General features: G+C 41.5%; 3 protein-coding genes across 7 annotated transcripts in view; 2 read left to right on the top strand and 1 right to left on the bottom strand.

Moving 5' to 3' along the window:
- LOC143116548 (inactive carboxypeptidase-like protein X2) overlaps positions 1-24,348 on the top strand; it is a 309,062-nt gene that overhangs the window by 12,996 nt on the left and 271,718 nt on the right. The gene's annotated exons all lie outside the window — the stretch shown is intronic.
- Positions 3,674-13,564, top strand: LOC143116552 (uncharacterized). 2 transcript variants are annotated; one of them, XM_076277735.1, is made up of 8 exons: positions 3,674-7,555; positions 8,235-8,406; positions 9,639-9,728; positions 9,866-10,110; positions 11,972-12,162; positions 12,263-12,356; positions 12,474-12,661; positions 13,361-13,564. In XM_076277735.1, the coding sequence occupies exons 3-8, from the start codon at positions 9,639-9,641 to the stop codon at positions 13,543-13,545; spliced, it is 993 nt and encodes a 330-aa protein (XP_076133850.1). In that variant the 5' UTR covers positions 3,674-7,555; positions 8,235-8,406; the 3' UTR covers positions 13,546-13,564. The 2 variants fall into 2 exon arrangements, with proteins under 2 accessions (XP_076133850.1, XP_076133849.1); XM_076277734.1 differs by having other exon boundaries at positions 8,235-9,728.
- Positions 13,451-16,924, bottom strand: LOC143116547 (uncharacterized). Its single transcript, XM_076277726.1, has 4 exons — positions 16,715-16,924; positions 14,907-15,068; positions 14,611-14,815; positions 13,451-14,532 (listed from the first exon to the last, which is right to left on the bottom strand). The coding sequence occupies exons 1-4, from the start codon at positions 16,922-16,924 to the stop codon at positions 14,228-14,230; spliced, it is 882 nt and encodes a 293-aa protein (XP_076133841.1). The 3' UTR covers positions 13,451-14,227.

The raw sequence follows: 24,348 nt of genomic DNA, 5'->3' as shown, positions 1-24,348 counted from the left end.
GAAGGTGAAGTATTCTGAAAGGTTTCGGCACTAATATCTGTTCAGATTAAGTTTTAGATTGCAAAGTTGTGTTTTATTTTCATAATCTTGGTTCAGTGAACAACAACAAGCAACATGTTTTTTGTTGTTACGTAACAGGGTGTGAATAGCTCAGCCGTGTAATAGACACTCTGAATAAGGTATGCTGTTTGCATCAATGTATAGTTAGACGTGGATGCTATTTGTACCCTGGTGTATATAGTAATGTATGTTATTTACACCCTGGTGCCTGAACTAGGTAATTGTTGCAATCAAAACTTCCGTTTGAGAACCGATTTCTTGTTCAAATTGCGCGCCTTCTCTCCAGAGACGTTGGTACACACTGTAAACCCCAACAGGTTCAATGAACTCAAAATATTTGATGAAACTGATTACCTCAAAATATTTAGCACTTTAAAAAATATTTCAAGTAATTTCTACTTAAAATGAGACTTTTTTTAAATGCTCAAAATCTTTAAGGACAAGGATAAAATTAAAAAGAATAATGTGAGAAATAGATGTTTTAAGTTATTGTTACATTAGTCAGACAAGCTCTTAAGACTCCAAATATTTGAGAAAATGAACAACATTAAAAGAAATAATTTCAACAAACAAACATTTTAAGTAATTACTACTCTAAACTAGAAGTTATTCACACTCATTTTTTTAGGAAGTTGATGAACTGAAACATAATAATTTGACAAACAAACACTACTTAAATCATTGATGAGTTCAATGAACCTGGTCATTTTGAAACCATTGTTAAAGTCAACAAAATTGACACTGGAAATGGAGTTGATGTTTTTAAGTTATCACTGCTAATAATATATTCATGTTATCACCATGACTCATTCAGTTTCTCATACCTAAACATTGACTTCACTCTATTGAAACACATTTTTTGACTGTTTAGGTTTACTATTTACCTCAAAATCAAAAATATTTTATTTGTATGATTCAAATAAAAAAATACTCAAAAGACAATTTCAATGCAGATTCCATTTATTTAAGAATTCAATTAGAATTCTAACAGAACAACATCCCCAGCAATGCGGTTAATACAGAAAATAAAAGAAATAACAACCTTTTACCACTTCAACAAAGGTAATAATACTCAAATAACAAAATAATAGGCCAACATAAATAAAAGCGAAAAGCTCCATTGCTTGCTTGAGTATTAACATGCTGGCAGTATCAACCATGAGATTTGGAAAACAGACTGCTTACTCATCCATCATCAGCAATTTATTTTTAAGGCTAAGTCTAGGAGGTAATTGCTTCCGGTCTTCCAAACCCAGTATAATTTTTTGAATGAAATTAAATGTGTAGGACAATTGCTTTGGATAATCGAGATGAAGTGCATAAATTAAACCAAATAGCAAAATTAACGTCTCTGTCAACTCTGCTATATCACACACAACAATATCTCCGTCTAGAACTATAGAATGGATAGCAGGACCAAACTTCACAAGGGAGTCTATCACCCGACACTGTGTGAATAGCTACAGTTGTTGTCTTTTGGCTGCAAGCTAGTATCAGAGAGGGCTGAATAGAAATAGAGATATATAGAGAAGACAAAGTAAAAAAAGAAAGAGTGAAAGAGGACACACAATTTAATCAAAAACTTACATTCCAGGTCTTAAAAAATCAAACTTCCAACAAGAAGATGGGAAGGGCCTGCAGAGTAATTTTCCTTCTGCCGTTGACATTGACATCTTCCTAGAAAGACAGAGGGATTGTGGGGTAATGGGAAGACAAATCAGCAGAATATTAATCCTATGCATATATTAAATAAGACTATAGTACAGGTGACATGTAAATACAAGATTCACTCCTTCACGCTCCTGATATGCAACCTCCTGCTCTGTCTTTCTATGAAATCGTGAGAGATGAATGTTCAGTGCATTAATAGACTGGAATGAGCAAATGCATGAGTGGCTGAACCTTGAAAACCTTGACTGTGATTTAAGTAATAATGGCAAAGTAACTGAGCCTGTGTCTCGGAAGAGGTGTCACATGACCTGCATAGCCAACACATTTTGAAAATGCCACATAAAATAAGTCTAAGGTGTCATCCCTTCTTTGATACAAAAGCATCACTTAACCCTAGCCTTTGTGTATCCCTGTGGAGAGATGCAAAGGGATAACATTAGGCTAGGCTATTCTCATTGGTAAATAAATGCTTACAAAATATCACTATATCTTATAATAATATAGGCACGTTGGCTACATTGTGACACTAGTAAATGGAGGACAAGTAAGTTATCACTTACCATGGTGTGATGGTGGTTCCTTGCACAGAACTGAACATTTCACACAGCCATCTGGTCCTGAGGGGAAAAATATTATGAACAGTATTATTTCACTTTTTTGCACAAAAGTCAGTCAGACAGTCTCTTCTTCTCTATCTGTATAGGCAGGCCTATCAGAGTCAGACATTGCCATTGATCATGCTTAGGCTATTGTCAGTAAGTTCGGAGCTACAACTTGGCTTCCTATCCGTGTTAACAAAACTGGAATTGACGTTTATATAAGACATATGCTATTGTTGCAGGGTTATTCTTCAACTATGGTACTCTTTGACCTGGTAATTTTCAGAAAATGTAACATCTTTCAGTAAAAAATCTTTTTGCATGGTTTAATTATCTACTCTTTCTAGAAACTTGCCCTAATAGTGGCTGTAAAGATTTCACTTGAATAATATATATTTTTGACATTTTATTCCAAAAGTCTAACTGTCATTTCCAGTATAAGTATATATACTCTTTTGATCCCGTGAGGGAAATTTGGTCTCTGCATTTATCCCAATCCGTGAATTAGTGAAACACACTCAGTACACAGTGAACACACAGTGAGGTGAAGCACACACTAATCCCGATGCAGTGAGCTGCCTGCTACAGCCACGCTCGGGGAGCAGTGAGGGGTTAGGTGCCTTGCTCAAGGGCACATCAGCTGTTCCTACTGATCGGGGTTCGAACCAGCAATCCTCCGGTTACAAGTACGAAGCCCTAACCAGTAGGCCACGACTGCCCAATCACACGTTTCCAAAACACAACAAAACGTGTGTGTTCAAGCAAAAATAACATCTACTGTTCCAAATGTATTTTATTAAATATTACACATCAGCCAAAATATCAAATGTATTAATTTTCCAGAAATGCATGTTGTATTATTATGACCGCCGCGCAGCGAAGCGGCGGTCATATTCATATAGGTTTAGTCAGTTTTTTTTTTTTTTTTTCTCTTTTTCGCATGTCCAAATTTCCGTCTGAGTCCCGGGACACTGAAAGACCGGGGTAGACGAAGCTTGGTGGGCATGTAACCCCCTATGGATAGCATGGAACCATCGTTTTTCGTTTTGATCTGTAGCCCCCCCGCTGGACTGCACCCCCCGAAAGGAGGGTAGGGCAGACACAGTTTTCTGTGAATATCTCGAGAACCGTAGGGTTTAGGAGGACCATTTTTTTTTTGTATGTTGATCTCAAAGGGCCATGTCAACCCATTCCATAACCACTCATTTCATGTATAGCGCCACCTAGTTAAACACAAAAAAGTAAAAATGAGGTGTTGTAATCGCAGGTATCTGTGACCTAACATAGTCAAAACTGCACGAAATTGGAAGTGTAGGATCATTATGACACCCTCTGAATGCACGCCAAGTTTCGTGGAATTCCGTTCATGGGGGGCCACACAATAAATTAATTTATGTTACTATACACCAACTGGCCTGTAGGTGGCCAGAGACATGGGCGGCGGTCATATTTTGTACCGCTCTGCGGTACATCTAGTTCTTATTATTTTTCTTCTTCTAACGCAGCCTGATCTGTCCTTTCTTGTAGAGTGCATCAGTGTTGGCTGACCAGTCCAGTTTATTGTCCAGGTGGAGACCCAGATACTTGTAGGTGCTTACCACCTCCACATTGATCCCATCAATGGAGACTGGTAGCAGAGCGGGCTTAGACCTGCAGAAATCCACCACCATCTCCTTGGTCTTTGAAGTGTTGAGTTGAAGGTGATTGAGTTTGCACCATTGCACAAAGTCCTCCACCAGGCTCCTGTACTCCTCCTCCTGCTTGTCCCGGATACACCCCACAATTACAGTATCGTCAGAAAACTTCTGCATGTGGCATGACTCGGTGTTGTAGCAGAAGTCAGATGTGTACAGGGTGAACAGGACTGGAGAGAGCACAGTCTGACGAACTGTGGTCGCTCGGTCAGGTAATCTGTAATCCAGGTTACCAGGTGAGCGTCCACACCCATCTGCAAGAGCTTGTCTCCCAGTCTGAGGGGTTGGATGGTGTTAAAAGCTGTTACCAAAAGGTGTTAAAAGCGATACCAAAATTATGACTTCAATACAATACCTGCCATAAATATCTTGATACTCGATACTGAAATCCTAATCCTAAAATATCTGGAAAAGAATGGACGCAGGCCTCCTCCAAGTGTATTGAGTCATTTGTGTTGAATTTGATGCACTTTTGGTCAATTCTTGGTTTTAAACTTCTAAACTTCCTACATAATTATTATTTTTGTAGTCAGTAAAATAGTAGTTTTTGTGTGAATAAGTCCTTTATTGTTTGTTATAGCTCATTTATATTGTGTGATGTTTTGGCAATAAATTACCTTTAAATAGCCAAAGTAGGCTAGATCAAGGTCAGTGTTCAAATTACTGCATGCAAATCACTTAATGCTATGCAGAAGAGCCTAATCTTTGATGTAGGCTACCCTTGGCCTTCCCGTTTTTTATGGGATTTCTTTGACAGTTGCAAAGGGAAAAAAGTGAAAATGGTCTTCTTTGCTCCCATTGTAATTGTAATTTAATAAGTACGTTTCCACCACTCAGGTCTTAATCAGATAGGCCTACACCATTATCTGTTGCAATATCTGTGTGCATTCCTACATTAGGTCTATTTCTTTGATAGTTAACATCATTTGCTACCACATAACAAATACCAAACAACAATACAAAAGTTTCTTACAAACGTTCATGCATACTTCTTAAATGTGCTGCAGTCAGATGGGTGTCCTAAAGACATAACTAGATCTTGAGCATCTATTACCAGTGTTGAATGAGCAGTTTTTGCAGTGATCACTACTGGACATTCAACATTGCTAGACAGCACTTGAGTGAGGATGACTAATTTCCACTTCACAAATAATCATCGCTATCTGTAATAACTACAGTACAGGGACAATAATCCGTTCATAGCTGAGGATTTGTCCTAGGTCCACTTCCCTTTCAGCATCATATGCAGTAATGATGCACTGGAGAATGTTTCTTTTTGTTGCACTATAAAGGATATCGTGTCTAAATTTTTTACAAATAATGCAATCTCCATAGCACTCTCAAAACTCTTCAGGACGACTCAAACATATTCTGCATGGCTGGAATTTGAATGATAGAAAAGAGCACCAGTTAGATGTTTTAACTAGGCAAGCACAGTCGCCTTTACAAGTAAAAAAAAAATACAGTGTAAATCCTCTGTAAAGACTGACAACTGTTCATAATAGTTAGTGACAAAATACTTTCTACAGAAAAAAGAGCAGTCACCTATTCTATCAATTTATTATCAAGGAATCTATTTTGTTTCTAAACGTCATACTGAATTTTAGCTATTATTTCAATTTAGATTTTAATTTTAGCTTATTTTCATTTGCTACTTGAGGGTCATTGGGGTAATTCCTGTCCTGTCCTACAACATGTCTGATACATAAAGAGTATATTAATGCCTTATTTTTTGCAATTCCTATGATATCTGATGGCAAAACCAAAAACTCAACATTGAGCTTGGTAAACAAAATATTTGAATTCAGCACCCTCAAATTGTGGGAAATGGCCCCTTTACTGACTTTTCCTCAAATTTGCCAACAGGACTTTTTTTAGCTATCTGCTCTCCCTCTATAACAAACTGACGGTTGTATGTGTTCACTGAACGAAGATTATGAAAATAAAACACAACTTTTCAATCTAAAACTTAATCTGAACAGATATTTGTGCCGAAACCTTTCAGAATTCTTCACTTTCTGCTGACGAAAAAATGAATGTCCGCCATGTTTTTTTGTGCACGTGAGCAACGTCTTTTTGTTATGTCACAGGGTGTGAATAGCTCAGCTGTGTGGCCAAGGCTATTCGTACCAGGGGTGTAACGACAAAGCTGTCTACACTGACATCTTTAACTTGTCCCTGTCCTGGTGCACAGTGCCTTTGTGTTTAAAAAAAACAACAATCATACCAGTGCCCAAGAAAAGTACTGTTTCTTGCCTGAATGACTACCGGCCCATCGCCCTAACCTCCGTGATAATGAAGTGCCTGGAGAGACTGGTTGATCAACACACACCTCCCTGCTTTCCTGGACCAACTCCAGTTTGCTTACAAGCACAACAGGTCTGTGGATGATGCCATCTCCATTGCCTTGCATACTAGCTCACCTGGACAAATATAACACCTACTGTATGTTCATTGACTACAGCTCTGCCTAGTGTTGTACCATCAAAACTGGTGTTAAACCTCAGAGACCTGGGTCTGAGCAGCCCCATATGCAGCTGGGTGCTGGACTTCCTGACCAATAGGCCCCAGTTAGTGAAAATTGGCAACAGGAAATCATCCACGCTGATTCTCAACACCGGTGTCCCACAGGGCTGTTGCCTCAGTCCTCTGCTATGCAGTCTGTTCACTCATGACTGTGTGGCAAGGCATGAAAACAACGGCATCATCAAGTTTGCAGATGATACTACACTGATTGGCCTCATAAGCAACAACATCAGCAAGACTAAGGAGATGTCATCGACTTTAGGAAGAAAGGTGGCAATCACGTCCTTCTCTGCATTCTGCATTAATGATTCACAGTGGAAATGGTCAGCAGTTTTCGGTTCCTGGCCATACAGTTCACCAACTCCCTTTAATGGTCGCTGCACTCCACCTGTATCCTCAAGGCCCAGCAGAGACTGTTCTTTCTGAGGTGGCTAAAGAGCTTTGGGGTGGGAAAAAAACCCTGGTAAACTTATGTCGCTGCACTATTCAGAGCATCCTGACTGGATGCATCACAGTTTGGCTGGGGAACCTGTCTGCCCACGATCTCAAACTGTTGTCAAGGACTGTCAGGACTGCATCCAAAAACATTGGGGCTGACCTCCCTCAGCTTCAAATGATCTATTCTACACACTGTCAGAGGAGGGCTGAGTCCATTATCAAAGATGCCTGTACAAAAGCCTCACTCACGCGCTCAATTTTCCATGATTGGCCCAGATTACTTGCAGGTGTGATTTACTCCATGACGCACAAACACACCTGTTGCCAATAATCAGGAGATATAACCTACCTGGTTGAGCGGTGCTCCTGTTTGCATCTGGGTATGACCGAACTCGCAGCTCTGATCTCCTGCTAGCCTGTATGATTATTCCTGTGTGCGTCTTCCAAACGTGAGTTTCACTTTCCCTTTTTCTGCTTTGATCGTTCGCCTTAGGTGTGATGGCGACGGTAGGCTACCACGTTTGCCACATTTGTGGGCCTAATGGTCGGCATGCTGTTGCGGATGCCGTGAGTATAGTGTGTTCATGCCTTTTGCAAAGTGACCTTTAAAATCCGTGTACTTTCCGTTCATTCGTTTTTAGTAGTGAAACCAAAGAGAAAAAAACGAGAAACCACTTGTTTTTTCGTTTCCCGTTTTAAAAACCAAAATGGAAAAAACGGATAACGGGTCGTTTTTTCATTTTTCGATTCTCCACCTAAATGAAAATTCTAAATTTTGGATTACGGTATCTGCCCATTCTTTTTTCGTTTTATTTTATGAATGGAAAGAATGTCAAACGTCATCTACTGTACACTCAATGACGCGCACCACGCTGCCCCTGATTGGACAAGGATAATACACAACACGGTTTTTTCAGGTCCGAGGAGAATTATGCTTATGCTGAGACAACTCTTGAAAGGCTTGTTGAACTATAAGTTGTTTGTTTATTATGAATAAAGGAGTGAAAGATTTGCTCCCCTACGACTGTTTTTCATGTGAGTCGATTATGTTAGCAGCTAGTAGCTAGCCAACTGGCTTGGAAGCTATACAGTTTGCTGCTAATGTAGCTAGCGCTAGGTCATCTAGCTATCCAGCGTTCTTAAGACTTAATTTTTTCACCTAGATACAAATAAGAAAGACGCCTGAAATGTCTGTGACTGGTGGGCAGGTTGTGCAAATCTCCTGATGATGTGTTGCTCGCTACAGTTATTTTCTCCCCAGAAACAAGCCAATCTCGTTCTTGATTGGGTCCTAGATTAGAATGTTGTCAACAATTCGGATAACTGTCATTTGAGCTGTCAAGTCATTCTGAGGTAAACTACTGAAGAGGAGGCCAGCATTTCCCGCTCTACTTCACCCTACTCCTCTATTTGACAAGGTAAGTGACATTCAATATTTATTAGAGCAAAATGGAAATTAAACAGATAAATGACAGTAGTTGAGTTTGTATGATTCTAATTTGACCGATTCATTTAGCTACGTGAGGGACGTCCGGACCATTTATCAACAATAAGCTCGTATGGGCTGTTGTGGCTGTAAATAAGTCTAGCTTCTATTGTTTGTCAGTCTAGTTATTAAGTTGATGTGAAGAGTGTTTTTCTTCATAAGCTTTCAAAAACCTGCTAGCTAGCTATGTGATTCGCTTTTTGGTGAGATGGATAGCTCGCTGGTCCTTGCATGGTGAGAAAATACAAGTGATAGTAGCTAGACTAGTTTACGTTAGCCTTCAGTTGACACCGAACTGTGGCGATGATGGAGTGATAAAAACAATGTACTGCTAGTTAAAAAGTGTAGTTAAGTTGATGTGAACAATATTTTTCTTCATAAACTTGCTATACTACGGCCTTTCGTTCGCTTGGTTGATGCTAACTAGTTACGCTCTTCAGGCGCGCTGAAAGAGGCACTGAGGAAATATGAAGTGATAGAAGCTACAGTTTACACCAAACTGGCGATGATGGAGTGATAAAAATAAGTGTGTTTAAATAAAACTTGATGTGTAGAGATTTAGAAAGAAAAAAAAACTTTCATGAATAACGGCAGTTCGCTTGAAGGTGAAATGAATATCTCTTTGGTCCTCAAGCGCGCTGGGAGAGGCGCTGGAAGATATAAAAGTAGCCTACAAATGACGCCAACACTGGCGATGATGGAGTGTAGCAAAGTGAAGTGCTAGTGAAGTTAAGTAAAAGTTGGTGTGAGACTGAGATGGATAGCTGGCTGGTCCTCAGGCGCGTTCTAACGCCAAACATTTAGTTGGCATCTAGTCTCAAAAAAAAGGCTCGAATGAAGCAGTATCAGAACCTTGCGCTAGGTGAAATGGATAGATAGCTAGCTCAATGTCTCAGGCACATTCGGTAGTAGCCCACATTTGTGATATATATCAAAAGTGCAGTTATTTGTTGCTGTCTTTGGTTAGTTATTTGAATCAGTCACAGGTTAAGCTACGAATTTCTACGCTCAAATTAAGGTGCGCTATATGAGATGGATGCGGTTACTGGGGCACACTCATCACAGGAGCGCTCAATTAAGAGCGAATGTGCAGGCAAAAGTTTTGAGCCGAACTGCTAAAATGTTTGTAAACTACAGTGTGGTCTAATTTATGTCTTTATGCAGATGTCGGCGTTTGTCCTGTTTAATGGCAGCAAGAGGGTCACTCTAAGACCAGAGGACATGACGGCTGAGAAGTTAAGCGTCATTTTTCAGGTATTTAAAAATGGCATTGATGTGCGTCAGGGAAGTGAATATAAAATTGCTTATTTTTTAGCTTGTTTATACCTTACCAATTAGGGTGTGTCAGTGTGTGTGTGTGTGTGACCTTTATCTCTCCCTCAAACACACAGGTCCAAAAAGAGAGCGTGTATCTCACGGATGATGCCAATGTAGCGATTTTTCCAGAAGAACAAGGGTCCTTCTTCTGCTTGGACCTCCAAGATCGGGGGCACTATGAAGTGCATGGAGACAGGAGTGGAGCCATAGACCCTCCTGCCCCAGACCCTCCTGCCCCATCTGTCCGCTTCGCTTTCCAGCGCCCACATGCTGCCAGTGCTGCCTCTTCCAGTCGGTCAGTGACCAAGGCGTTCCAAAGGTAATCAAAGAAAACTTTTAGTTTTTCACTAACCTAAAATGTATCAAACCCAATCACCGACATATACACAGTGGCACCAAAAATGATTTGACCCTCTCATGAAATGTATTTTTTTGTTTGTTAAAGTAAAACTCACACACTGTGAAAGATTTTAAGATAAATCAAGCCAACCAGAACAATTCCAGTAGGTCAACTGTAGTAAGATGTTTCTAAACATATTTTAAAATAAAGGGGTAGCCTATAGAAAATTAGCCTGACTCCTTCCTTCGCATTTGCTCGGCATATCCATCTGGGAACATTCCGTTGAAGAACTTTTGGGACGGGGTGAAAATACTGGTTAGCTGATTGGATAAACCATGTGTCTATCACCACCTATGTTGGTGATAGACGGGCCAAATCAACCAATCAGGGGGTCGTTTCTAGAAAGCGTCGTTTGCTAACTTGCGTCGCAACCTCGGTAGTACGCTCCATCGTTCTTGGATTTGGTGTTTCTAGAAAGGGTAGTTCGAACTCTCAATCGCAAACAAGGACGCAAAGTTTGGTCGTTTGAACTACTGCCCCTAGGCAGTCGCACTTGTGTCGTTCCTTGGTAGTTCCTGTTGGTGTCCAGAGCGCCTAACCAAAAATCACAACCGCCTAAACAAAAATTGCGAAGTGGATGTTTATCTCGTGACTCAATGATTGATCTATCCTGTAGCTTAATTTTGATTAAGACACTGACTCCCCTACTTGGCTCATTCTTGCTATTTATGTTAATTCGAGTATTGCCTTGCTTTTAGTATTATAATCTTCATAGACTCTTACAACAGCAGCGATAAATGGTGTAGTGGCTAGAGCAGAAGACTTGTTATCCCAACGTTGTAGGTTCGATTTTCTTATGATTGTCCTCTTGCGTCTCGCTACCTGCAGGTGAACTGTGTGACACATAGATTAAATTGTTTTTGACTGATGTCTTGTACCTATGGTCTCTCGATGTAGAGTAACTATATACATAAATATGTATGGTCAAAACCTATTGTTGTGTCTCGTAGGCCTACTCTTACTCAGAGATGAAAAGAAGAGATAGGATACGAACTCCGGCCGAGTGCGCAGTGCACCAACGCGCTGCCGTTAAGCCACGAGACAGTTGATAACCTATGGGATACCCAGATATTTGTCCAGGCTATATATTTTTTCCAACACATAGATATTTAACACAAATAATGACTCATATTGGTCTGCTTAAGTTAACTGTTTTATATGCTTGCAATAGATTTAGGTTTTGGCTGATGGCAATGACAATACCAGCATTAATCACTCGGTTTAGATTAGAAACATGTCGACATAGGCCGTGACAGAACATTTCTAGGGGGTGGGGTATTACACGTTGCCACTGTTTCCACCAATGATATGTATCGCTGCATCATCAACAACGTTGTTGGAACTATGGTGTTCGAACGTCGGAGGTAGCGAATTGCGACACAGGTACGATGCTTTCTGGAAACAGGTGTAACAGTGTCGTTGTTTGGTCGCAAGTTGTGTCGTACCATGGTGGTTGAGCAACGTCGTTGCTAACTTTTCTAGAAACGACCCCCAGATCAACAAAGTGTATGACATACTAACAGAGCGTCGTCGAAAATACAACCACAAGCTAGGCTAGGCTTCTTGTTTCATCACATCTAAACCTACCTCAAAACCAACGCTGATTGGCCCTTCGTTTGGCGAACACTCCACATTTTCTCCATCGCAAATAGCCAGACTAATCTGGGAGTAAAGTAAAATGGAGCTCGCAAGATTAGGATGGTCTTACAAGGCTAACAGAAAATAGCCATACAGTATGATATTTTTTTTGCTGTTGTAAGACGCTATGATCTATGTTCAGGAATGTCTTCATTGGTGAAGTGCTGGAGGGAAAGCTGGAGACCAGTAAAATGGTGACGGTCCGGTTTGGGGAATTTGAGGCCTGTGTGCCGTCAATTCTGGCCAAAGTCAGGGAGGCCCTTGGAGAGCAGGAAACCATGATTCTGACGGACAGTCAAGGAAATGAGATCCTTGACTCTGAGGGCACCAGGGGTGAAATATGAGTCCATTCAAATAATTTTACCTACACCTACAATTGTTTTTGAAGATGTTAATACTTATCACATTCTGGTATTTGTCATTCTCATTGCAGGATCATGGTTTTGGAAACAAAATTCCAGGAAGGTGTTTGCCGTGCCGGAGAATCAGTTGGGTCATCTACAGGCCAACAAGAGGAAGAGACTTAGGTAGCTGGACCATACTGATCGTTTTTATGTGTAGCGAAAGGCCCCAAAGAAAGCATCAGTCATCTCCTTTGGGCTGACTTGTGGAATTTCTAAATGTGAATTAAAAATGTTTTTCAGTCGGCGCGACGAAACTGCCTCTGTGATTGCTGAGATAGAGGAGGTGGTTGAGGCAGCCCAGGAACTGAAGGAGGTGACGAAGGTCATCAAGGAGTTGAGTGGCGCGTCTGCACGGTCAACTGTCCTGGTGTTGGCCGAACCAGAAGTGACAACCATAAGGGCGGCATTTGGTTGTCTCATCTGCAAAGGTTGGTGATGTTTTTGTGCCTTTCTCACTCATTCAGGGAATGAGATATATGATTCAACTGTTGGACTCCAAGACTACTTTTGGACTCCAACACTCAGTTCTACAATACAGTACTACAGTTCCACATGAAAGTTTGTGAAAACCTTAGAATTATTTGGTTTTCTGCAAAAATGCGTCACTAAATCTGATCTCATCTTCTAACTCACCAGTATGACCAAACACAATGTGCGGAAGCTAATTGTGCAAAAGGAATTCTTGTCTGTCATATCTTTGTTCAAAACATTCATAAAACATCCAAAGTGCCAGTGGCAAAAATAAGTGAACCCTTGGAATTAATTACTGTTTAAGCCTCATTTGACAGTAATAGTCTCAACCAAGTGCCCGTTAACTGTGAATCAGATAATGAACAATGCCCAAGTGGTATTTCTTTCTTTAATTCAGCCATATATTTAGGATGTCTGGTGTGAGTAGTCTTAAGGTTCATTCCATTCAATTCTGTATCGCTATTGAGGTCTGGGCTAGGACTGGGCCTCTCAGAAACGTTGATGTTCTTTATTTAAAGCAATTATGGATCCTCCCTGTCATTATCGTGTTGTCATATAAATGCACTTGGTGCAAAAAGTATCCTACCCTAAAAAAAGAGTCCTGTGAATAAATAAAACGAAAACGAATAAAACAAATTATTCAATGTCTTTCACAGGTCTTGCTGTTAGACCAGTGTTTGCCACATGCTGCAGGAGCATTATTGGGTGCCAGAGGTGTGTCCGTGTGTGGACACAAGAAAGACCTTCATGTCCAAAGTGCCGGGCAGATGCAGTGGAGAGCTGCAGCCATGAGGTAGCAGGGCTGTCAGAGGCGTTGGCCCCGTTTGAAAAACTATTTTAATAAATTCAGTTAAATTCAAGTTATTGTCTAATTTGCTTTTTTTGTCTAATTTGCATTACATGTAATGTTTTCACAAAAGCATTCTGTTTCCCTTTGATTCGGTGAAAAATTAAAGCAACACCAAAGAACTTTCCCTCTGTCGCACACACGCTATTTGTTTATCCAGCACCGGCTTTGCAAATAACAATATCCACAGACAAGGTAGAATATTTTGCATGACTTACGAAGTATGATGTATTGCGACATCAGATGCAAGTGAAATTTGTAGTTTCTTATGTCTCATTCCATCGAACTACAGATCCGCTACCCGATCTGGCAAACTTACATAGTGCGGTTATAGCCGATAGAGGGCCGCGAAGCGAATGCAGAATTGCCGTTCACCCTGTTACAAGTTGATGAACCACTGAAACAATTTTGGAAACATTATTTTAAGTTATAAAAAACTCTTTGGTGTTGCTTTAACTGTAAGATAACAATCGCAATATTGAGATTATGATTATGAAATGTTAGGTATATGTAGTATAAAAGAAGACATGTCATCGTATTGCATTCAAACCAGCAGGGATGCTGAAACTAAGCACACATGGGACAAAGAACAGGTACTATGTACTTAATTAATTGTGGCGAGACATAAGGAAATTGAAACAGATCCACTTAGGGAAAAAAAATGCATTTATTGATTTCATGCAAACCTATTTGTTGCATTGATGAGGCACAACAGCGCGTCTTGAAAAAGACTGAGGTCATTATTGACCGCCCTGTCAAAGAGGACTGTTATGTCTGGGTATTCTTGCAAGAACACCTGCTCTGCCTGCTGTCGGTCTTCTTCTGAGGAAAAGGGGTCCGTCCCAAAGGCTGACGCCCAACTCAGGGAGGCTCCTAACTCATCCTCATACATTCTTGCAGCCTCTGCCGCACTGGGGAGGAGCTCCATGGATATCCTTTGTGGACAACCACCAGCTGCAAGCGTGTTTGGTATTCCTCTGCCTAAAAGTCATGTGGGTAAAGAATCTTCAGTTTCACACACAATCAAGTGCTCCAAAGCAATAATTGCAAGTGTCCTACCTGGTATTCTGTGGGCATTCCAGGACTGCACTGCTCTCTCAAGTCCAATTTGGCTCACTTGACACGTGAGGTTGGAGACACAGTATTTGGTGTTGTTGTCCTGCATGTCAAGACTGTCCGTATCAACTAGGTCGACCAGGGCTCTTTTTAATGGATAGTTCACCCTGGTGTTCACTTCGGGCCAAATTCGTTCCACACGGAGATTCTGTTTAACAGAAGTGAAGCGGTGAGCCAAAAAAACATTTTAAGTATTGTGATGTCTTTTCCTCTTTTTTTTTTTTTTTAAAGAAAAATACCTTTGATGTTTGTTTGTATGGTAGCCTATTGGTGTTGAATCGGTGCTGGGACAGTTTCTCTTGAACGTAAAGAGACAAGAAGAATTCCCTTCCGTGGTCCACTCTGATTTGGTCCCACATACCATTGCTGGCAACAGCTGCTCTGTAATATAATAAAATTAACTTGTATTATACCAGTGTTGGGCAGTAGCTTCACTACGTGTAGCTTGGTGGTAGCTTCACTATTTCCAGAATCAAGTAACTTTTTAGTAGCTTAACTCTATTATTGATCAAGTAGCTTGACCACACAAGCTACAATTTTCTGGAGTACTTCTGTGGCTAAACACAGCGCAGCCATTCGTAGTAAAGAAAATATCCCTGATATACTTCCATTAGTTGGCCTATATTTGGAATGGAAACTTCTTATTAATCACAGATTCAATCCAGAATTTAACACACACACACACATGTGCATGACATTTGGTTCAACTTAAACATGTGTGTCATGTAAAATTTTATTTTATAATAACTTTATTTATGGCAGAGTAAGTGATAGCATAGCTCACTACAATTTCCAAGTAGCTTGCCCAGCACTGCATTTACCTGTACACTTCATTGTAAATGACCAGGTTGTTCTTCACTGGCATTGTAACATTGGCTACAATTTTGCTGCTGAAGCCATCAACAGCCAAAACATGTGTGACACCAAACATCCCCAGCTTCTCGTTTTGGTCCATGTGAAGCTTATGTCCCATGTATTCCGCATGGTATGGAATAGGATTTAGATTGCGTGCTCCCTAAAACAAAGAACATACAAATTTAACTAAAATACTGTAGGCCTAATCATGAAAATACTTTGCAAGCACATGGCATGTCTGGTTCTGTGTAACTGGCATATACTTAGTATTGATCAAATATGGCACAGGATATCATACGACAGCCGATGATGACCTTTTGTTAAAACTGTTTTGTCACTGACTTTTTGTCTATATTAATCTTACCTCCCGACACGTCCTTCGCCTGCCCTGATGCCCAGAGTTGACAGGTATCCAGTCATAAATTTACGTCCGTAAGACGGGCCCGTCTGTGAGGGGTGGGGTAGAAGAGTGAGGTTATGTTAAGGATTCACAATGATAGTGTGTATGTGTGTGACAGGGAGGGTAGTTCCATCTTATGTTTATGTAATTTACAGTATATACCTGTAATTCATTATTTAGTTGAAAAAAATGCTGATTTAAGTTTACATTGGGGCCAATGTGTGTAAGTTCAGATGGACTACTGTATGTACAGTAGGCTACCTATTTCTCTTTAATACCCCAGTACTGAAATCCCTGGTTCCTATTAAATTACAGGATTGATTTTAAAGCTAAATCACTTCATGGGATGAGGCCAAAGAAACATCATGTTTTAGCAATTTTACTCAGATTTCTCAGATTACAGCAGAAACATCTGCACAACATACTGATCTACTTGAGTCATGTCGCTTTGCATTGAGTGAACCAGCTGTGTCAACTAACATCGTAGAGTTTTGAGTAAAAAGACAAAGCCAACGTGTTTACAACATGACCAGAAGCCTTGGAGTTTGTCAGAGATCAGATGGGAGGGATCTAAGCTACAGCGATTGTAGATGACTAGTTGCTAGGTAACGTTAAACAAATCTGACAGGTAGATAGCTATCCTTGCTAGCCCCCACTGTCACTACGTACTGTAGCTCGCAGCTTGCTCGCTTTACTCAGGGTTGATAGCGAAATAAATACATGTAGATAGATCCAAAGTCGCTGTTTAACTTTAGACTTTAGCTACACAAAATAGTTAAAATACAAACATACCTGGTTAATGGCAGACAACACCTCGCATCCCAAGCTCTCGTCGGAGACGAAGTTTCTCCTTCGGAGATTGTGGTCTGAACAAAACCTTCTCACTGTCATTAATGAGCAGCTTTGTGCACCGATTCGCTGTAGCTCAGTGGCAATTTCAGAATGGGTTTTCCCACTCTCAAACAGTTCTGTGATAAACTCTGTGTATTCCTGAAGAGCCATTTTACCGTTCTTTCAGTTTGTTGTCAGTCAGCACAGCTGGTGGTCTTCCTCACCTTGGCAACCAAGTTCCAAAAGAGACGTGCCCCCATGGCAAAACGAAAAAAGAATGGGCAGATACCGTAATCCAAAATTTAGAATTTTCATTTAGGTGGAGAATCGAAAAATGAAAAAACGACCCGTTATCCGTTTTTTCCATTTTGGTTTTTAAAATGGGTAACGAAAAAACAAGTGGTTTCTCGTTTTTTTCTCTTTGGTTTCACTACTAAAAACGAATGAACGGAAAGTACACGGATTCTTTAAGGTAAAATTAGTTTCCTTTTTGCTGCACAATAGCTTAACCCTTAAAGGAGTACCGTCACACCGGTGTGATGGGAATGTTGAGAAATGAACGTTCTAAAGAATATCTGGGTTCATTGAATTCAACATAGAATTTTAGAACCTTCAATTGTTGCGGAACTTAGAATGTTCAAAAACCTACACCTTTAAGGGTTAATACCTCTAAATCGTGTCATGTTATTAAATTAAATAAATGGTAGAACTGCCATGTAGCTTAATACATACAGGAATACAATCATTCAATAGTAATTCATTTTAATATGAATATTAGCATGAATATTAACACTTTACTTGACGGGTGAGTTCATAACACATTTATAGCAGCTGTCATAAACTGCACATAAAGCATTCATGACTGTTTCATGAGACATTCATACCAAACCTTTCATGAATGTGGAAGACAGAACGACAGCAACTTGTCAAAAAAAAAGTCCAACTTTGTATTTGTGTAACCTGGATACCATTGATTTAATCTCTCAAGCCTTTGTAAATATTTCATGAATATCTTATGAAGTCTACATCGAATGTCACTTTATTATACAAGTTGTGAAGTATTCGTAATCACTGAGTTTAACACTGGGAGATAAACTATGGAAAAACGGTTGGACATTCCCAGTAGAAAAAGATGAGAAATCATCTGCAAAGGTCATCTGCATCTGCACATTTGCTTGACCATGTTCTGTCTTTTTGGCACTGGAGTAGCCCATTGACTCAGATGTGACGTGATCAGGTAAGAGGTTTGGACCAAAAACGGCAATGCTGCTTTGCGACTTAGGACTTTTATTTTGACAAGGTGTCGTCGTTCTGTCTTCCAACTTCATGAAAGGTTTGGTATGAATGTGGAGTCATGTCTCATGAAACAGTCATGAATGCTTTATGTGCAGTTTAAGACAGCTGCTATGAATGTGTTATGAACTCACCCGTCAAGTAAAGTGTTACCGAATATTATAGCAAGTCTGATGTACCCTAGTTCACCAACTTGCCGGTTATTTAGCACGTTCGCTTTAATTTCCCTTGAATCAGTTGCTTAATTTCAGACAGCAATGTTGTGAGGTACTTCCCAGGTAGTTAGCACATTAATTACCGTATAACTTTCCTTGGATTCCCCCCCAGAATTGCAGACAAAAATATTTTTCATCCTAATATTTTTTTAATACTTGCCAGTTAGTCAGCACATTAACTATATTAGTCCTAGTATTTGCCCCCTTAATTACAGAGAAAACGGCTAAGTTGATTACAGGAGGAGAGGACAGAATCAAGAAAATGATTTCTTCCAGTATTGCAAGGAACGACATGCATCATTTGGAATTACAACAACAAATCCGTGAATTAGTGAACACACAGTGAGGTGAAGCACATGCTAACCCGGAGCAGTGAGTTAACTTGCTACAGTGGCGCTCGGGGAGCAGTGAGGGGTCAGGTGCCTTGCTCAAGGGCACTTCAACCGTGGTTGTGGGCATGGGACATTTCTCCTGGTCGGGGATCGAACCGGTAACCCTTCGGTTTCAAGCCCAAAACCCTAACGATTCCCTAACCAGTAGGCCACGGCTGCCCCATATCAGGTTTATTGGCCAAGTATACTTACATATACCAGTACGGGAGCATGCCTATGTTTCCACAGCCCTATGTTCCCTAACCCTAACCCACACCTCAGGCCTACCCCTAACCCTAGAAATGTGGGAACATAGGGCTGACCCCACTGATACAAGGAATTTGTGCTCTGCATTTTACCCATTCGGGGGTAGTGTACAACACACCCACACACACAGTGTACACCCATTCATACACACACACACCCTAGAGCAGTGAGCACACTAGGAGTACACATTCTCACCCGGAGCAGTGGGCAGCCCTTGATCACAAGCGCCCGGGGAGCAGGGCTCAAGGGCACCTCATCCGTGGATATGGATGTGGGAGAGCGCTGTTAAGTCACCCCACCCACATTTTTCCCACCAGTCGGGGATCGAACTGGCCACCCTTCAGTCACAAGTTTGATTCCCTAACCAGTAGGCCTTGGATGCCCAAAGTAATTGACGTAAATGCTATGGCTGCAAAATTAGGAGACAAATGTTATGATTTGGCTGTTCATGTATTGTCTGGTTGTGACAGTGTCATATCCATATGGCAAAGGGAAAACCTCAGCAATCAATTTGATGCTCAAGAGGAATCTTGATATGAAGAATTTTACAGATGTAGAAGCTGATGAGCATGAAGACAGGAATGGATTTCCTTTCTTGTCTCTACTATGGAAAGACTGTTGAAAGCCTCAGTAACTTGAGATACATGCTATTCACCAAGAAAAGAGACCCTCCTAAAATAAAGAGTCCAACAAGAGAATATGCAGCAGAACACATCAAGCATGCATGGCTGCAAGTCTTTTTGTGGAGAGCTTCTGTCAGTCAGATGGACTACTGTACCATGCACCACCTACTGCCATTGCAGTAGTGATGGTGAAGTTGGTGCAAATAAAAATTTGAAGATGGCTACACTTTCAGTGGAGGATACTGATGACAGCGAGGGAGAAAGGTCTGATTGAGTGAATGTTTTTTTGGGGAGACATTTGATGTTTGTGATGTGTACAAGGCCAGCCTGGCAACATGTTCTGTATGCAGAATCTGTGAGAAAGTATTACTTTGTTCCTTGTAACTTTGTCTATTGGATTAATTGTTGAGGGTTGAGACAATTTGTTGCTCAGCCTACCATTTCAGTGGTGTGACCTTACATTACACGGAGAACATTACACATGTCTCATGTCTCATTACCAGAGTGGTAAAACATTCAGAGAGAGCCCATGAGTAACAGGGGCGAGGAAAAACTCCCTAGAATTGGAGATAGGAAGAATATAGGAAGAAACCTCGAGCAGATCCACGACTCAAGGGCTTGACTGAATCTGCCTAGGGTCAGTTACAGGGCAGTAAGGGCTGTATACATGATAAATGAAAAGTTTGCCAGGTGTACAGAATAGAACATGGTGCTTAAAGCCACTTGAGGTATATGTTACAAAGAGGTAGGATGGTTACATATCCAGTATGATAATGCATGAATCCTATTTAGTGTCAGAAAGTTCAAAAAGATGTACACTCTTTAGACAGGTATTATTGCAGCTAGCGTATAGAGCATTGCAATACTCTATCCTTGAAGTGACAAAAGTGTGGATTAATTTTTCAGCCTCTGGTAAGGATAAGCACTTCCTTATATTTGAAATGTTCCTTAAGTGGTAAAATTTAAGTTTTGGTGATCTTCAGGCTACATGAACACTCGTAGTGGGAAAAACAACCCACTCCTACTTCAACTCCCTTTATTACTGTCTCCCTGTGCTTAATTACCCCTTTTATCCTTGCACTACTGCAACTGTGGCATAAGAATTTCGCTGAATTGCAATAGGCTATGCAACAATATGACTTGAAAGTGCAAAGCTCTTTGGAACCAATACTCAAGTATGAAGCCTCCAACCCATCGAGCGAGCAACATACAGTATAGTAGAATCCCTCCATCCTATTCTTGACCTTGTTGGCTTTCTCTTCGGCGGCTACCGAACAGTCTGTTTTAAGACTTACTAAAAACCTTTCCAATGGTGGTGGACTACCACGCACGTACGGTAGATGCCTGCCCCCATGTTCCATAGCCATCCCAGACATGACCTGTGCATAATATGCCTCATGCTAAGGCAGCTCTCTGCTCGCCAGATCACTGCCAACACTGCACAGCGATTGAAACTCGGACTCTGTCCCTTTGCGTTATGGTCTATCGGTCCGCATCCAATTTGCAACAATTTCTGCTGAGACCCTCTCACTCTCCGGCTGGCCTTCCACCCCCTCTTCACTACACGTTCTTGTCTGCCACTGGACGGGTCCCCTTTACAGCCAGCCACACAACCCACAGTGAGTACAATGCTGAGAACTCACCCATGCCAATGTTCAACCCACAGGAGTGAATCCACGCCAGCCCCTCTTCACTCCCAGTCATGACAATGGTTGACAATGGAAGAACAGTGTTGGACAGAGATGTCATTTTGACGCTCCCTAAACTCATTGAGCACTGCTGTGCCCATGGGATAGGTGACCTGCCGGAGAGTGGTTTACACAGACACCTTCCTGCATAAGGGTGGTGCCCAAGTGTACAGCCAGATCTTGCAGCATTGCACAGATCTGGCTGAACATGATGCATGTTTGTATTGTAATCAGGCATTACATTCAGCCAGATCTGTGCATCGCTTCAAAAAATCAAATTATGTTGTTGTGTGTAGCCTGTTCTTTTTTTTTGTTGTGTTAATGAGGGAAAAAGTTCTGTCAAAGTCAAAGTCAGCTTTATTGTCAATTTCTTCACATGCTCCAGACATGCAAAGAGATCGAAATTACGTTTCTCACTATCCCACGGTGAAGACAAGACATATTTTACCAATTTAAGTACACAGACAAACATAACATTCAAGTAAACAAAAAATAAGTAAATAAGAGGGCACATACAATGAAGAAATAAGAGCAGCAAAAAATGGTTGAAATTGTGCATAGACAGTCAATAAAAAAGTAGTGCAAAGTCAGGCCAATAAAAGGCTGAGGTAGTTCTGTTTGACCTAAGTAAGAAAGTGGCATAGTGGTGCAAGTTATGTAAGAGCAGCAGAAGTGTTGTGTTTCCAGGACAACAACAACAAGTTGCAAAGTGTACAAGTGTGCAAGTGGAGTAGTGCGAGGCGGCCATTGTAGGTCCAATGTCCAGGATGTTATGTAGCTGAGGGTGGAGGGGGGAGAGGGGGGAGAGAGTTCAGCATCCTAACAGCTTGGTGTATGAAGCTGTTGGTGAGTCTGGTGGTGCGGGAGCGCAGGCTTCTGTACCTCTTCCCAGAGGGCAGTAGATCAAACAGATTGTGAGCGGGGTGACTTGCATCACTCACAATTTTGGTCGCCTTGCGGGTGAGGTGGGTGGTGTAAATGTCCTTCAGGGAGGGGAGTGAAGCACCAATAATCCTTCCAGCTGTGTTCACTATGCGCTGCAGGGCTTTCCTGTTGTATTCAGTGCAGCTTCCACCCCACACAGCGATACAGCTGGAGAGGATGCTCTCAATGGTGCCTCGGTAGAACGTGGTCATGATGGCTGGTGGAGCACTTGCTCGCCTGAGTTTCCGCAGGAAGTACAGGCGGCGCTGGGCTCTCTTCGCCAGTGATGCAGTGTTGGTGGTCCAGGAGAGGTCTTCACTGATGTGCACCCCCAGGAATTTGGTGCTGCTCGCTCTCTCCACCACAGCACCGTCGATGGTCAGTGGCAGGTGTTGGGTGTGACCTCTCCGGAAGTCAACAACAATCTCTTTGGTCTTGCTGACGTTCAGCAGGAGGTTGTTGTCCCTGCACCACGTGGTCAGATGGTCGACCTCCAACCTGTATTGAGTCTCGTCGCCCTTGGTGATGAGACCCACCAGAGTTGTGTCGTCAGCAAATTTCACTATGTGATTGTTGCTGTAGGTTGCAGTGCAGTCATGCGTCAGCAGGGTGAAGAGCAGAGGACTGAGCACGCAGCCTTGGGGGGCCCCTGTGCTCAGTGTGATGCTGCTTGAGGTATTGTTGCCAACACGTACTACTTGAGGCCTCTGACAGAGGAAGTCCAGTAGCCAGTTGCAGAGGTAGGTACTGAGTCCCAGTTTGTCAAGTTTGCAGATGAGTTGTTGTGGTATTATGGTGTTGAATGCAGAACTGAAGTCTATAAACAGCAATCTCACATATGAGTCTCTTTTTTCCAGGTGGGTGAGGGCTGGGTGGAGGGCTGAGCAGATTGCATCCTCTGTAGACCGTTTGGCTCGGTATGCAAACTGGAAGGGATCCAGGGTGGGGGGGAGAATGGATTTGATATGTGACATGACAAGCCGCTCAAAGCACTTCATGATGATGGGTGTCAGTGCCACAGGGCGGTAGTCATTGAAGCAGGATGGAGCAGTTTTCTTCGGCACAGGTATGATGGTGGCAGCTTTGAAACATGATGGGACGATGGCTTGCTTCAGGGAAGTGTTAAAGATGTCTGTGAAGACATCCTTAAGCTCCCCTGCGCAGTCTTTCAGCGCACGACCTGGGATGTTGTCTGGACCTGTTGCCTTACGGGTGTTGATAGCAGCAAGTGTCCTCTTCACGCTGTCGGCAGAGAGGCACAGGGGCTGCTCGTGTAGAGGGGGATGGGTCTTCTGTGGGCAGGTGCTGTTTTGTGCTTCAAAGCGAGCGAAGAAGCGGTTCAGTTTGTTGAGCAGAGGGATGTTGCTCTCACAGCTCTGTGGCGCGGGCTTGTAGTCCGTGAGGGCCTGAATACCCTGCCATAGGCTTTGTGCATTCCTGCTGTCTTTGAAGTGGGTGGTTATCTTGTGAGTGTATTCCTTTTTTGCTTCCTTGATGCCACGGGACAGGTTGGCTCTGTGTGAGTCCTGTAGCGATTGTTTGTGTGTAGTTAGTCACTAACTACGAGATATGTCCAAATCAAATATTTCTATAAAATGCTGCCCTCTAAGATGCATTTGTTTTGACAAATTTTGAAGGCAGCCTTCAACCAAAGATTCTGTAGAATATGTCTCTGCTACAACTCCCATTGATTAAAGTCAGCTGTTGGTATCCTGGCCACAGCCTGTGTTGCGATCTTGCAAAGCTGTCCAAAACAATGTTCATAGCTGCTACCTAGATGCATGCTACGGCAAGTGACTTGTTAGGGCTCCTGCAGACTGCCTTAATCGCTGAATTTCAATAGTTAATAGTTGCATGTTTTATTACATGATTATTGTTTTGCATTTCACACACACACACACACACACACACACACAGAAACTATATATTGTTGTCTAGCATTGTTAAACAATCATTGAGTAACCATGGGGGGGGGGGGGTGTAACACTTGAGATTTACAAAGAGTTGCAGGAGTATGGGATGGAGAAGATTTAGGAACTGTGTTTTTATTTTCTTTACCACCATGGTGGTTATAGCATGTACTGCTATATATATATATATATATATATATATATATATATATATATATATATATATATATATATATATATATATATATATATATATATATATATATATATATATATATATATATATATATATATATATATATAT

This window comes from Alosa pseudoharengus, unplaced genomic scaffold (assembly GCF_046254945.1).
Source record: "Alosa pseudoharengus isolate Yale_2024_CS ecotype anadromous, Long Island Sound unplaced genomic scaffold, YU_APseudo_1.1 YU_APseudo_1.1_scf_11, whole genome shotgun sequence".
Classification (NCBI taxonomy): Eukaryota; Metazoa; Chordata; class Actinopteri; order Clupeiformes; family Clupeidae; genus Alosa; species Alosa pseudoharengus.
The sequence above is the reverse complement of the archived record's forward strand: the minus strand, read 5'-3'. Positions and strand labels throughout refer to the sequence as shown.

Excerpts from the sequence above, each read along its gene's own strand:
- LOC143116552 (XM_076277734.1), top strand. The coding sequence starts at position 9,633 with ATGCAGATGTCGGCGTTTGTCCTGTTTAATGGCAGCAAGAGGGTCACT. Across the intron at positions 9,729-9,865 it reads AGTTAAGCGTCATTTTTCAG|GTCCAAAAAGAGAGCGTGTA; the intron begins GTATTTAAAAAT and ends TCAAACACACAG. Across the intron at positions 12,163-12,262 it reads TGACTCTGAGGGCACCAGGG|GATCATGGTTTTGGAAACAA; the intron begins GTGAAATATGAG and ends TTCTCATTGCAG.
- LOC143116547 (XM_076277726.1), bottom strand. The coding sequence starts at position 16,924 with ATGGCTCTTCAGGAATACACAGAGTTTATCACAGAACTGTTTGAGAGT. Across the intron at positions 14,816-14,906 it reads CATACAAACAAACATCAAAG|AATCTCCGTGTGGAACGAAT; the intron begins GTATTTTTCTTT and ends TCTGTTAAACAG. Across the intron at positions 14,533-14,610 it reads GAATGCCCACAGAATACCAG|GCAGAGGAATACCAAACACG; the intron begins GTAGGACACTTG and ends CATGACTTTTAG.